This window comes from Schistocerca piceifrons, chromosome 5 (genome assembly GCF_021461385.2).
Source record: "Schistocerca piceifrons isolate TAMUIC-IGC-003096 chromosome 5, iqSchPice1.1, whole genome shotgun sequence".
Lineage (NCBI taxonomy): Eukaryota > Metazoa > Arthropoda > Insecta > Orthoptera > Acrididae > Schistocerca > Schistocerca piceifrons.
The window spans coordinates 114,134,821-114,150,060 of NC_060142.1; the positions used below are offsets into that span (position 1 = coordinate 114,134,821).

At 38.2% G+C, this 15,240-nt stretch overlaps 1 protein-coding gene across 4 annotated transcripts in view; it reads right to left on the bottom strand.

Moving 5' to 3' along the window:
• The window catches only part of LOC124798220 (centrosomin-like), a 424,745-nt gene that overhangs the window by 61,017 nt on the left and 348,488 nt on the right, over positions 1 to 15,240 (bottom strand). For all 4 annotated transcript variants that reach the window (XM_047261528.1, XM_047261530.1, XM_047261529.1 and 1 more), the window contains exon 8: positions 11,069 to 11,683. In XM_047261528.1, coding sequence (XP_047117484.1) covers positions 11,069 to 11,683 — 615 coding nt within the window. The remainder of the gene's footprint in view (positions 1 to 11,068; positions 11,684 to 15,240) is intronic.

Genomic DNA, 15,240 nt, shown 5'->3' on the forward strand with positions numbered 1-15,240 from the left:
GGTTATACCATTGACATGGATGGCTAGACATCAAACTGACTGTGTGGAGATAGTTGCTTGCTGTCTAGGTTGACATAGCCTTCCTAATTTCCTCCAAATAGGCTGTATGCAGTAGTGTCATATCCTCTTTGGGGTACAAAGAAGCCATAATTCATATGCAGTGGTCGTAAGCTCATGTTTACCACGGGACGCCACTATGAACATATTTTCCATGTTCACCTCTTATGATAGTGGCCGAATGTTCAAATGATGATGTGTCTGGGGTGTATTCCGATTCTGTGAACAACTTTTTGTGCTGCAAACACACTGTGCTGTCAAGTGTCAATGCACACATGGTATAAACCTGAAATAATCCTTGTGGCATGTTAACAGCCTGAACGGTGTACACAAGCAGCATTGTCCTGTTCATGGTTGGAGGCACAGTGCACTCTGGTGAACTGCAAGTTTACTTTTACCTTCATTACACACTAGCTCTATAGTATCGTCCTGCTTTGAAAAAATCTTTGTGAAAAAAGTTCCAAAAACCTTTTCAGCAGTTTATTTTACTTACTGAAGTAATGTTCTAAAGTATTGTTAAGGTGAATCTTATCTGCACAAAGCCCTGTCTCAGACATAAAGCTCACATGATGATAAAATTCATCAGGCACTGAAAGTAACTTTCTTGAGATTCACATTTTTTATGATGTTGCAACTCAATTTTGCCTATATTTTTAATGAAATGTGATGCATAAAGATCTCTGCTTGTAACCTCGAACTTTCTATAGTACTGAAACCAACAGATGCTCTTTCAGGATGGTGATCTCATATTCGGCTTTTTAAACTTTCATTCAAAGATTATGCATGTACCATGATAATAGTTCGTTATTTTTCAGGTCTAATTTTATACGCTTTATGTCCATCACCCCATGTGAGTCTAGGAATGTATGCCTTGTAGACATGAGGCATTTTGTCTATATCTATAAGGTAATGAATCCCATGTTGTGGATCACGCTTTTGTTTTCTGTGGAAGAAGAAAGCTCAAACCGCTTTCCACACAACTTCTACATCCTCTTAGAGCCTTCTAGCATCTATGGACTTGGAAAAAGCTTTTGATGATGCTGACTGGAATACACTATTTGAAATTCTGAAGGCAGCAGGGATCAAACACAGGAAGGGAGTAAGACAGGGTTGCAGCCTATTTCCGACATTATCCAATCTGTACATTGAGAAAGCAGTAAATTAAACCTAAGAAAAATTTTCAAAAGTAATTATAATTCTGCCAGAGACTCCACGAACATCAACAAAAGCAAAACAAAGGTAATGAAATGTAGTATAATAAACTCCGGTTATGCTGGGTAACTAGATTACAAAATGAGAGACTAAAAGCAGTAGATGAGTTTTGCTACTTGGGCAGTAAAATAACTGATATAATTAAGACTAGCAATAGCAAGAAAATACATTCTAAAAAAAGAGATATGTATCTACATCTAATACGACTTTAAGTGCTAAGAAGTCTGTTCTGAAGGCATTTGGCTTTTACATCTCATACCAAATCGAAATATGGACAATAAGCATTTCAGACAAGTAGAAAACAGAAGCCTTTGAAATGTGTTCTACAGAAGACTGCAGAACATTAGATGGGAAGATTAGGTAATTAATGAGAAGGTATTCAACAGAACTGGGGAGAGTAGAAATTCGTTGTGTTGCTCGACTAAAAACTGGATTGTTTGATACGACACTTTTGAGGCATCGAGGAATTGTCAATTTAGTACTGGAGGGAAGTGTTTGTGATTGATTGTGTGTAATTTTCATGCTTCACAAATGAAGTTACAGTGTGTGAACAGATGAGAGCAAACACAGATGTCAGCTAAAAACTCAAATAACTGCAAGTAATTATTTATGTAAAAAACAAGATGTGAACTGTTTTACAATCTACAAATATCGCACATCGAAACAAAACAAAAAATGCATCATTTTAGAGTGCATTTAAGAACAAATAAAATGCATTGCAGAAAGAATAGGCAGTTTTTATTCATGAAACAAATATTTCTGTGCTTGCTGCACATGATGGCCTTGCAAACAAAACTGTTAACAAATACTTAATTTGCATACTGAATTAACAATAGACTTATGCTATTTGAGTTTATGTCAGCTAATTTATCCTTGCAAATTTGAAAGAAAGTGACTGCTTTGAAAAATCTGCTGCTGCTTCCTCATTTACATTAGACAGTTGCTGTTCACCTTACATTTGCGATGCTTGAATTTAAATACTCTGTCACGGAGTAGTCAAGGTATTTTTTTAAATATTTTTAACTGGTACATATTAACCATTTCTTAATTTATCTTAGATGGCAGTTTGTATGATAACTCCCAACCAAAATAAGGAAACTCCACACTGAACCCTAGAGAACGAAGCGAAATCTACATGAAAAATACTTTTGCATCTTGTATTGACATTGTGAAATTACAGATCAACTGAATTTAATTTTAATCAACAACAATAAAAACCACCAAGGAGTAAATGAACCAAGATGCTAACATAAGGATTCCAAGACCCTTTAAAAGGCCTCTGCAAGTCGTGAGGTCATGTACTTTACACAATATTCTTACTGCTTGATTTTTGCTAAATAAATGTTATGTTTGTTTCAGGTACACTACCACAAAAGATAATTTTATAAGAAAAGTAGTAGTGAAAATATGGGGAGCAGGCCAATATCCTTGTCTTCAGATCAACTCAATAAGAGAGACTTCTGAGAGCAAAATACACTGAACTAAACTTCTTTATTAGTTTATCTGTGCACTGACTTCATTTTAACTTTTTTTCCAAATGGAACCTATAACAAACTAAGATAGGGGTTTCTGGACCAATCAGGGCTTACGATACCACACACTTTGTCAACCGAAAGATACAATTCCACATCTATTTGTGCAACATTTATTGCGATTAGATAAATGTCATAAATCCTTTTACTCTTGAAGTATTTATGAGATTACATTCCTTTCCAAACTTACCTATCTCAAATTTTAAAAAAAATTTGTGAATTACAATTTGAAAATACAACATTACAAAAATTGGACATTTCACTTTACGAAATTCTATATTCAAGAAGAACTAGTATCTTTAAAAGTTGTAATTAGCATTGATTTCATTTACATAATTTATCATACATGCCACCACATAGATTCAACAAAATTCCAAATTTCATATAAGCTATGAAAAATCTTAATTTCTTATTCTTCAGACAAATAGTCTTCCGTATATTCAAAAAACAATTAACTTCACCAGACACAATTTCTCTTCATGTAAAATTTTAACACAGCAATATGTAAACAAACCTTGCGACATTACATATTTTGAAAATAATAAATTTTATTTTAGGACAACATAAAACATTCTTTTGCTACTATTGTGACTCTCAGATTTTTGTAACTATAAAAAGATACATAGTTTTGCTTAAATTTTTCACTGTTATAAAAACCAGATGTCACTATTACACTTATTTTGATAAACTAACTTGTAGAAAATTCTGGAAGACAATGCTATATTATACAGAACTGAATGCATGCCAAATCAGTCAGTCTGGAGATAGTAATTGGCGGCCTATTTTAAGCTGTTGTATGTGACACATCGCACCTAGCATGTCTTTTTATGAAAAGAAGTTAATTAAACTGTAAAAATAAATCAAGAAAGAAGTATTAAGAAATAGTGTCTTTACTGCCTAGTAAAGAATCTGAGGACCTCTGTCCCCAAATTAGACAAATGCTGCAGTCTCATTGGCAGCAAGAGGAGTATTTACATTTATTCTGTAAGTTATTTAATCAAATTCTGACTGAGCCTCTTTCTCAGAAGTGTCAATGTACCAAATAGCAGACAAGGACTTTAGCTCAAAAAGTGCATAATATCTACAAATAGTGTGCTATTGTGTAGTTAGAGTAGAAACTCATTTCAAGTGCAATGGCCCATCTGATGGTCCATTTCGAACCTCAAAGAAGTTTGCGCATTGTGTTTTACTTAATTTACGATCTTTAACATCTACTTCATGTTGTTAACAGGTATTTTTTGTTTGTTTGAAAATACATAAATGAGATTTCATAAGATTAAGACTCATACTGTGTGCCGTGGACAAGTTACAGGTCTGTTTGGCTATGATCTCATCTATGTCTCACAAGGTTGGGTTTTGATTCTTGATCAGTACACTTTTACCACTCCTAGTGGGATCCCATCCCAAGTTTAGTTTCATTCCAGTGACACAGTCTGTCAATGTGACTTGCTGCTTTCTGTTGTGAAGGACAGTCTGCATCCATGTCCGAAGGATATCATTAATGCCATAATATTTAGTTTGACAAGCATAATTTTGTGGTCCACACCAGATACTAGAGGGAAGTGGCACTGTAACTTGTATGTCAATATAAACACAGTTAAGTACTAGATACAGAAAGTAAAACAAGAGATTTTGATGGAGCAGAGAGTATTAATCAACAAGATCCATTATTTTCAGGAAGACTTTTACAGTTACCACTAGCGAATATAAATGGGAATTTGATCTCTCTCTCTCTCTCTCTCTCTCTCTCTCTCTCTCTCTCTCTCTCTCTCTCAGATTCCATCATAAGCAGATAACCAATAAATACAACTTTCCTATTTTTTGTTAAAAAGGGAATGAGAAGAATAAAGCCGAATAGTGCCTCGCAAGGTTGGGTTTTGATTCTTGATCAGCACACTTTTACCACTTCAAGTGGGATCCCATCCCGAGTTTAGTTTCATTCCAGTGACACAGTCTGTCAATGGGACTTGCTGCTTTCTGTTGTGGAGGACAGTCTCCATCCATGTCAGAAGGATATCATTAATGCCATAGTATTCCAATGCTGGGTCAGTATTCGTAGTATTTCATGTTCACCCATTTTGTTTAAAATTATATATCAGGATAAAGATGGTTTAAATGCTCTGATATCACAGTTAAAACTGACTACTAGAAAGAAAATTAAATCACCATTTCTACAGCACATCATTTTCTTTCTTACAGTCGGTTTTAACAGAAGACCTGTACACTGTTGTTTAGAAAAACTAATAGGTTTTGTCCATCCGTCTGAATGTTTATTAGAGTATTGAGAGTATTGTGTGCAGAAAGTTGAAGTAAATCAATCAAGAACTTTTTGAAATTTTCTCTAAAACTATTTGCTACATGGTACGATAGAAAAGCAATTGGAATTTCTTTTAATTCTATACATCTGATTTTCAAAACGTTTTTTAATCTTGTTGGTACACATCTTCCTGATGTATGTTTGCATTTTCAACGGTTTTGTTTATCTGGTTTATTGTTGACAGTCAAAAAGGTTAAATATGTTTTTGAGAGCTATGCGAAGTTTTACTTTTGAAAAAGGTGGAGCAAAGCATCTGAGTTAAATTTTGTTTGAAAAAATAGAATACAGTGCAGCATCACATTCAGAATGTTGACAGTGGCATTTGATGAATTTATTATGAGCAACACAGAGTATATGAGCAGTATAAACATTTCAAAGACGGTCGCAAAGACGATGACCTCCCTAGACACCATAGTGCACCTTTACTGATGACCATGTAAAAGAAGTAAATAAATTAGTTCAGGAAAATCACCGAATCACCATTAGAGAGGTTGCTGATGATGTCGGCATATCCTATGGCTCATGCCATGCATACTCTACCTGAACATCAATGCTGTGGAAATGTTGTTCATCAAAGGTTGCCAGTGAAGAGTAGAGCCTCCAGTCGGCTTCATACAGCTGCCAGTTGGTCTTGCGCACAGATGGGACATGAATCAGCAGACTAATTACGCATGGGAAATGATCACTTGAATGTGTGTCGGAGAGGACAGATTACTCTAGATGGTGGGTAAGCTGTGCAGTGCAGCCCAAGGGATCTAGGTGAGAGCGTGTGTGGAATCTTAAAGAAATGTGGGTTCACCAGGGTTTAGAGAAACAGAGTAAGCTGGTTGAGAGTATCAGCCAGAAGAGAGCCTCTCGGGCAGGTTCTGAGAGAGCCCCAAATGGGGTGTTGAGGACTGAAGTCGATGAGTAGTAGAAAGGTTAGAGTGAGCTGAGCAGAATATCTGCCTTAGTGAGAGCAAAGGAAAGGGTTTGTAGGTATTACAAAGAGGAAAGGTATAACAGGGGAGAGAAAGACAGACAGCAATGGATAAGCTGGGTGTTCAATGAAATGGTTTGGCTACAGATGTCAACCAGAATGAGCATCTTGACTCCCCCTTGAGCTAGAGTTACTTTCTTGGAAGGAAGGTCGAGACGGACTGGAGTGTAGTGTAAGAGATCAAGATTTCGGTTGCGTACAACTACAGGGTTCCGAGACTGAAGAATCCTGTTCCATTATTTCTTGAGATGTACCAATAACCTCCCTGGGTCAGTAAGCTAACTTCAGGGTGGAAAATTTGTTGGTGATCCACACCAGTGAAATGGAGGTCAACCACACAGAGGTGCCATGTAATGTCACTGTTTTAGAGGATTTTAGAGATGCAGAAGGGGAAGAATGACTGTTTGACTACTTAGTACCTTTGCATTTTCCAGATGTGGACCCAGATGTTTGCTGACTTGAGGAGTGCAGAAAGTAATCCCAGGAGTATTCATTTTTAAATTTCCATTCTTCTGGTTGCATCAGAAGTGACTTCATCAGTGTGGGAAGAGCGGTTTTGGTGCTTGAGCAACTGTAGTTGGCGGAGGTGAGGATGTCACCATAGCACTAAGTGATTTCACAACCAGACCATGGAACTGGAGGTCACATGTTTGCATGGTCACATCTTTCATGGGCTGTGACGTAGCAACAACAGTACCGTAACTGGTGAATTGTGGTACGCAAGGCCTTTGGCTAGCTAACATTTTGTGAGCAACACTGAAGGGGTAGCTTTTCCCTTACCCAATCTACTGAAGAGCACTCTTGTTGAGGTACATAGGGCATTTGCGGGGTGAAGCACCATGGTTGCCAGTGCAATTGATACAGTGAGGATAAGGAGGGCAGCAATCTCCCTCAAGAACATTCTTGACACAAGATACACATTTGGCTGTGTTTTGACAGGATATGTGAGTATGGTTATAATGCTGTCATTGGTACCAACGCATTGGGTTCTTCGGTACGCCAATGCTGACAATGATGACTTCACAGCCTGCCTTGATCTTTGATGGGAGCTCCGCTCAACCAAACATTAGGAATAGGTGTGGGTAGGCATGAATTCTGAATCAACCATCTTTATAACCTGATCAGAGAGGTAATGTTGTATAACTACCTCAGTCATATCATCAATCAGTCGAGTGTATATGGCAGCATGTGAAGAATTCAGTGTTCGATGAGCCTCTACACAAACAGGGTATCCATGGACGAGCGTAGCTTTAAGCAGTTTTTGGGCTTTGAAGATACTGTCTGCCTCTAGATGCTAAGTTCAACTGAGTAAGCAAGTGTAGGATTTTAGTGGGCCTGCAAATGTGCCCCTACCTGAATGAATGATGATGAGGTTCACTGTAGAAAAGTTCTGACATCCTTCCGTGCGCAATACCACGAAACAGCAGGGTGCAACTAACAACGTGGGTGAATCCCCCACGATTGCCAGGGTCTCCTATAGCACGCTCCTTACACACACACACACACACACACACACACACACACACACACACACACACACACACACACACACACACTTATATATGATTTTGGCTAAGGATTTTAATTAATTAAATTCTACACATTGCACCTCATTTATGTGCATATTGAGCACTGCATGACCTTAGTAGACATGAGTACATACATGAGTATTACTCATGCAAACAAAGTTGACACCCGGTGCACTGGCTGATGGGAGCGACTGTAAATGAGAAATGCTTTAACAGTCACTCCTATCAGCCACCTCGCTGAGTGTCAACTTCGTTTGCGCGTATAATAGCTACTTTTCCTTCTTCAATTGTCAGATTAATTACAAAGTTAATGCAACTTAACTTTCTTTTGTTTGTGTGTGTGTTTTTTTCTAATGAAGGCTGTGGCCGAAAGCTTTATGTAAGTGTCTTAATTGTGCCCGACTGCAACTTAATGTGTGTTCTTTACGGTAAGTAGCAATCTGTCTTTTCCTACATTGCTGGTTTGTAATATCCCTTATGTTATAGGCTTCTGAAGATGGGAAATTAATTTCTCCAAACTTGTAAATTAGAACAAAAATATACTTGCAACTAAATTACGTTGGCAACCTTAGATAAAAATTGAGCACTGCAGAACAACAAAATTATGCTTTGTGTTTGGGGCCCATATGGAACTGAATATCTGAGAAATCTGCAAATCAGCTTTTTGTGAATGTTCACATAAATAATGTGAACCTGTCAGGAGCATGCATACATTCTACTGTCTCAAAATCTATGACTGTGTGCTTTAGGTCCTTACAGTTCTCAGTGCCTCAATTGTAAAACCTGATAAAAAATGTCAGATTTTAGTACCAGCAGAACATGGGCATTGTTTCAGTAGATAACCCATGTTGCAGCTTTTTAGAGCCTTATATGATTGCACTGCAAAGCCAAAACCTACTTTTTTAGATGGTTTGGAACATTGTCTTTTCTAATGTAAACAGTTTAAAAGTGTTTTCAGAAGATACCTTTTTGTAAAAGTTGGCTAAACACACTGTCTCTGTCTCTTCAAAAATCATCCAACTTTGCTTCAATTTGTACACCACATACTTATTTCTGGAGATATAGAAAGCTAATCCCCCACCCCCCAAAATAAATAAATGAAAATATCTACTTCTTCCGTTGACTTGCCTCTGTTTCACATAGGCAAACACTTAAAGTTGTTCAAGATGGCCTAGTTTTGTTTCTTTCATGAAAATTCTGTCAGAAATTAGTCAAAATTGCCAAAAATGCAGGAGTACACAGCTGAAAGCTGCTCTGTAGGGTCAAACAAGCAACTATATCTCTGCAAGTACTGTTAGAGAAGCTAGTGCCACTTTAATCTTGCACAGAAGGTGTCACTGGATGGGACCATGACAGCTGATAACAGTTGACCCAATTTGTCGCAAGTGCCATTAGCTTCTCTCGTGTGAAGCTGTCTACTTGCAATTAGATTTAGAGCTTCAGCAAGACAACTACTACTTCCCAATAACATTAGAGACCATCACTCACACTACATGTGATGACCCCGTCGTAGCAATGGTTGCCAGGGGAATATGCATAGTATGGTCAGTAAAATACCATCTAGATACACAGCTTCAGGCCTTCTTACTGATATATTACAACTATCTAAGTGTAATAACTTCCACCACCAATGATTGACAGCATTGTGTTGTCCTTCCCACAGTGTTGAGACATTGAATTCTAGCCTTTTTACATATGGTCAATGGGGGATAATGAGAACTAAAGGTCATCACCATATCTTAGTTTATGACAATGAACCATGATTTAGACTGAAATAGTTGGAGAATTTCTGTCATAAGAAATGTGATCACCACTCGACACTGGTACCATTCCACCACCAAAACAACAGCAAAGCAGGAAGAATGATGACATTCAAACAGCAGATACTGAAAACTATAAGGGATACATTGACATCATCAAATGTTTTCACGCACACATTTCCACCACATAGGCAATTAAGTGTCAATTACTAATATAATTTAATTCTGCAAACAATGGGAATTCCAGGTAGAACTATCAACAATGTAGGATAAGATAGATTGCTACTTATCACACTTATGACATATTAAGTTGCAGGCAGGTACTATTGAAAGACATTTACACATAAGCTTTCAGCCACACCTTCTTTGGAAAAGGGAAACACAAACCATTCGATCACACAAGCAAGCACACTTCATGCACACATGACCGCGAACTCCAGCAGTTTGGACCAAAATGCATTGGTGTATGTTTCCCTTTTTCTGACCAAGGCTGTGGGTGAAAGATTATGTGCAAGTGTCTTAATTGTGCCTGTCTGCAACTTAGCGTGTCATCTTTATGGTAAGTAGCAATCTATCTTTTCTTACATTGTTTATAATTAAATCATCATCATTTATTCTGAAACTATAGTCCACCCTCATTGTCACATTTTTGTGCAAGTGTCCGTTTTTTGATAAGTTGATGAAATGCTTAGAAGTAGAAAAGGGGAAAAAGACTAGTGGGTGTCTTGGTGGAATAGAAGGCTCTGTAGTGCTGGAATGGGTGCAGAGAAGGGGGACAGGTGGGTGGAGGACAGGAACTAGTGGAAACTGAGCCAGGGGGAGGAGGGCAGAGTTTATGGGAACATAGGACTTAATGCCTGTGCAGTTCAGAAGAGTTGGTGCCATTACGAAGTGTCCAGATGGTGCAAGCTGTAAAGTTGTAGCTGAAGTGAAGCACACAGTGTTGGACAGCATTCTCAGCAACTGAGTCATCTAGCTGTCTCTTGACCACAGTTTGTCCATGGCCATTCATGCAGAAAAACATGCCGTCAGCTATATGCCCATATAGACAGAAACATAGTTGTTGCAGGTCAGTTTGTAGATCACATAACTGTTTTCACAGGTAGTCCTGCCTTTGATGGGGTAGGAAACACCTGCAACCACACTGGTGTACTAGTGGTGGTGGGGAGAGAATGCACGGGAGATCATCTGTACAAGGTTGGTAGTGATAATTTTGATCTGTGGCTGCCTCAGTGAGACCTTTTGTATACTTGGAAAGTGACCACTTGTCACTAGAGATGTGATGACCCTGGGTGGCTAGGGCACATGAAAGGGACTCCTTGGTATGGAATGGGTGGCAAATTTGAAACTGGATGTATTGCTGGTGGTTGGTAGTTTCGATATGGACAGAGGTACTGATAGGGCCATCCTTGAGGTGCAGGTCAACATTAAGGGAGGTAGCTTGTTGGGTTGAGGAGAACCAAGTGAAGCATGTGGGGGAGAAGGTGTTGAGGTTCTGAAGGAATGTGAGTATGGTGTCGTCAATCTCTGACCAAATATAACAGGCTTTCCATTGTGTCTGTCCATGACTGTCTCCTCTCCTCTATATGGTGAGTAGCAACGTATCTTTTTCGTAATATTGTTGTTACTCCATGCTGGACTTTCCATTGTTTGACAAATAATTAAAGTAATAATTAACTCACCTGTGCATCTTGCTCCATTTGTACACCAGTTTGCAGATAATGTGCTTCTTCTGGCTGCTTCTGCCCAGACTTGGCCTGACTGTAAGCTTCAGTTAATTTTGTTGCCATTTGTTGCATCTCTGTTTTTCTTTTCTTATCCAACTCTTTCAGCTGCTCATTTTCTTTTTTAAGTTCTTTAGATTTTCGTATGGATTCTTGAAGTGTGTGGCAAGCAGTTCTATATGAATTCTCCATTTTACAAATCTTTTCCTCTGCCTGGTGGTGCTTCACCTGAATGTCTTTCAGTTTCTGTGTAATATCATTTACATGACTTTCAAGTTCTGCTACATGCTGCTTCTCATCCTTAAGTTTGCTCTCAGAATATTCCAATTTGCCACTCAGTTTCTTTTCTGTTTCTTCAGCTGTTGCAAGTCTGTTTTTCATTGCTTGCAGTTCACTCATATGCATTTTTACAAACTCATTTTCTTCAAGATCTCCTCCCTTTTTTTGCGAAGACCTGTTGTCAACACAATAACACCATTTGTTTTTAGATGAAGTAGGTGCTGCATCATCTCCACCAGCATTTTCCCTGCTTCTCTGCTTCCCAGATTTCATCTGAGCCTTCATCATATTAACCTATAAATTAATGAAACAATGGAAGCAATTAGTATACAATTCAATTGAGTTATTTACATGTTTAGCGATAATGTTCACAAAAAGAATTAAATGTGTTGCATAAATAAAGATTCCTGTTCAAGTGTACCTGATTAAAATTTAAGGAGCTACGTGCCGGTCTTTCACAGGTGCGATCTGACTAAAGTACGAGTGGTAACTCTTTGACCCGTGTGTCACACATGGACCAAGGTGTGCTACCTTGTGGCCATGAAGTAGTTTCATACAAACAAAATGTTTACCTTCTGTTTCATGAGGGGGGTAGGGGATGGGGGAACCAGAAGAGCTTTCCATCAAGCATTGTTTGTCCCATATTCCATTACAACAGGAATATTTTAGTGCACTTAACTATCATTCAATTTCCTTCTACGTTTTGCAGGGAAAACACCTCACAATGTTAGGTTTATTTTGAAAAGCCCATGTGCTATCTTGAATATATACAGCCCATCTTGGCCCATCACACAGGGAGAGTATGAACTGTGGAACAGAATTCATTTGTCTGCTGCACAGATGAGACAAGCATCCGACATAGCCAATAAATTCCATAGAACTCTCAGCCCTGCTATCCTTAATCTTACATCTCTTTTTGTGTACAAGTGGTGCACATTTTATCACACAAGACCTACTATCAGTTCGGGTAAGTAAACCCAGTTTTTATTATTATCAACAATCCGTGACATTTGTCTTTAATTTTAGTAGGCTTGCCTTTATGTATTCAGTTACAATGGGTAGATATATCTCCCCCTCCCCTCCCCTCTCGTCGTCTTCTTTTCAGCAACCAATGAACAGTTTCAAAAATCATTAATAGCAAAAGAAGCTAAAGTGGAGAATTTAAAATAAAAAACAAGACGGCTGGGTCATGTGAAATATCATAAGAATGGGTTTCATCTGCAGATTCTAAATGTGTTTCCAATTTCTTTTCTGCCTTTGTTTTTGACTTAAGGAAAAAAATATATTTGTTTCAGCTCCAGATGAAAACTTGGAATGGCATCAACTAGTAAACTTGGAGTTTAAAACAAATCCCACATGCTTGAAATGCAACAAATTTATCGCCGTTTCAAAAGAGTATAACATAAATGGCATTACGAAACTAAACATGCAATTATGTCTAATTGCAAAGGACGATTTCAACAAGATGAGGTAAACTACTTAAAAAGAAAACTTTCCACACAACAACAAACATTTACAAAAATGAATACAGGACCTGTAAAAGTGAGTTACACAGTACTTCTATGTCTACATAAATACTCCGCAATCCACCTTGATTGACGGAGGATATACTATACAACTGCTAGTCATTTTCTTTCATGTCTCACTCGTAAATAGAGTAAGGGAAAAACGATTATGTATAATGTTACTTATAATCCGTCTTGATTGCAAAAATGTTTATTCACATGACCAGTTTCGGTTCCTCTAGAACAGTCCTCATCCAAAACCGGTCATGTGAATCAAGACGGATTGTAAGCAACACTGTATAACCAGCGATTGTGGTAGCCCTTCAGACATTATGTCTGTTTTTGCGTTTAACTTTGTGCCTCTATACTAGCCCTAATTCTTCTTACCTTCATGGACCTCATGCTAAGTGTATGTTGGCAGCAGTAAACTAGTTCTGCAATCAGCTTCAAATGCCAGCTTTTTAAATTTTCTATATAGGTTCCTAAAATAGAATGTCTCACCTTATATCCAGGTATTTCCATTTGAGTTCCTGAAGCATCTCCGTAATAACTTGCACGTTGATTGAACCAACCAATAATAAATCTAGCAGCCCCCCCCTCCGAATTTCTTTGATGTTTTCTGGTAACCTTACCTGGTGGTGATCCCAAACACACTAGCAGTACCCAATAATGGGTCACACTGATGTTCTACATGCATTCTCCTTTACAGATGAACCACACTTTCCTAAAACTCTCCAAATAAACTGAAGTCGGCCATTCACCTTCCCCACTGCAGTCCTTACATGCTCATTCCATTCCATTTCATACTGCTTTGCAGTGTTCTGTCTAGATATTTAATCTAGGTGTTGTGTCAAGTAGCACTCTACTAATGCTGTATTTGAACATTACGGAATTGATTTTCCTACTCATCTGTATTAACTTACAGTTCCTACATTCAGTGCTAGCTGCCATTCATCACACCAACCACGAATTTTGTCCAAGTAATCTAGCTATTATACTGGAGGAGAAAACCAACCATATTCTGACAGCAAAATGGTTGATGAATGAATGCTTTAAAAAAGTTGTGGAGACTGTGGGTCCAGAAAGGAAACAGTATTTGTCAAAAATACCTATTACTAGATGTGTGGACTATAGAACATATTTGTCCAAGAAGAAATATCCCACGTTTTGCAAACATACTTTATTTTCAGTACAGCAATGTCCCGGTAATCCGAAATTTCGGTTAATCTGAACATGAAAAATGTTAGTATGGAAAACTGTGTGGTAAACTGCTGTACATACACACTATTTTAATTTACACACTACAGTAAATATGTATTAGAAGGATGGCAAGAAAACATTACTTTTAAACAATGCATAACAATGAAAGAAAAGCTGTCAAACGTACTAAAATGCAGTGGACATTTTATCCCTACTCTTTAGATGATAAAAATTCAGTCACTGTTTTTTGGCGTAAGGAAGACAGTCTGTTATATGACGCATTGTTGTGCCATCGTCTCAAACATCAAATCAGCAGGTGTAAGAGTGGGCTGTTGCTCCAAATAACATAGCACGAGGTCAACGGCTTCTGCTGTGTCACTGTGTGGCTCTCCTCTGTCACTTTCAGGCTCATTGTCACTTCTGTCACAGCAGTCCACTTCTTCCTGTTCTTGAGTCACAGCAGCAACTAAATCAGCGTTAGTAACGTTCTCCACACATGCCCCATCCGTTGTCTACGTCTCCTTCACTAGCTTCTTCACATCCAGGGATTGTCTGCATTATTTGTAGTATATTTTCCTCTTTATTTTTAACTAGGTTGTCCTGAAGTTCAAGAGATATCCGCAGTTTTCTCCATGATTTTCTCAGAGTATTGTCTGAAATATTCTGCCGTGCCTCAGCAGCCCAATAAACAACACCCTTCACATTAGTCTCTTTTATTTTGTCCACTAAAAGAATGCTATCATCTTTAATCAGCATTCTTAAAATTGTTTTCTGTAAATCAGTTTTAATGTTTGCAGTACACCCTGGTCCATCGGCTGTAGAAGTGGTGTAACATTTGGCGGCAAAAACTTTGCCACAATTTCTCTATCACATAATTCCTCAGTACTGGGGTGAGATGGCATGTTATCAATCAAAAGGATTGCACGGGGAGACAACAAACTAGCCGTGAAACCATTATTTGAACAGCTTACCATCCATCCATCCTTTTTTCTTGTTGCAATAATATATAGGCCGGGACTTCATGTTGCAGTTTTTAAAAACTCTGGGCCTAGCAGATTTGCCGATCAGCATTAAGGGCAGCTCGCGATTACCAGCAGCGTTGCTGCACGCTAATAAAGTCACACTATCCTTGCACATTTTAAAACC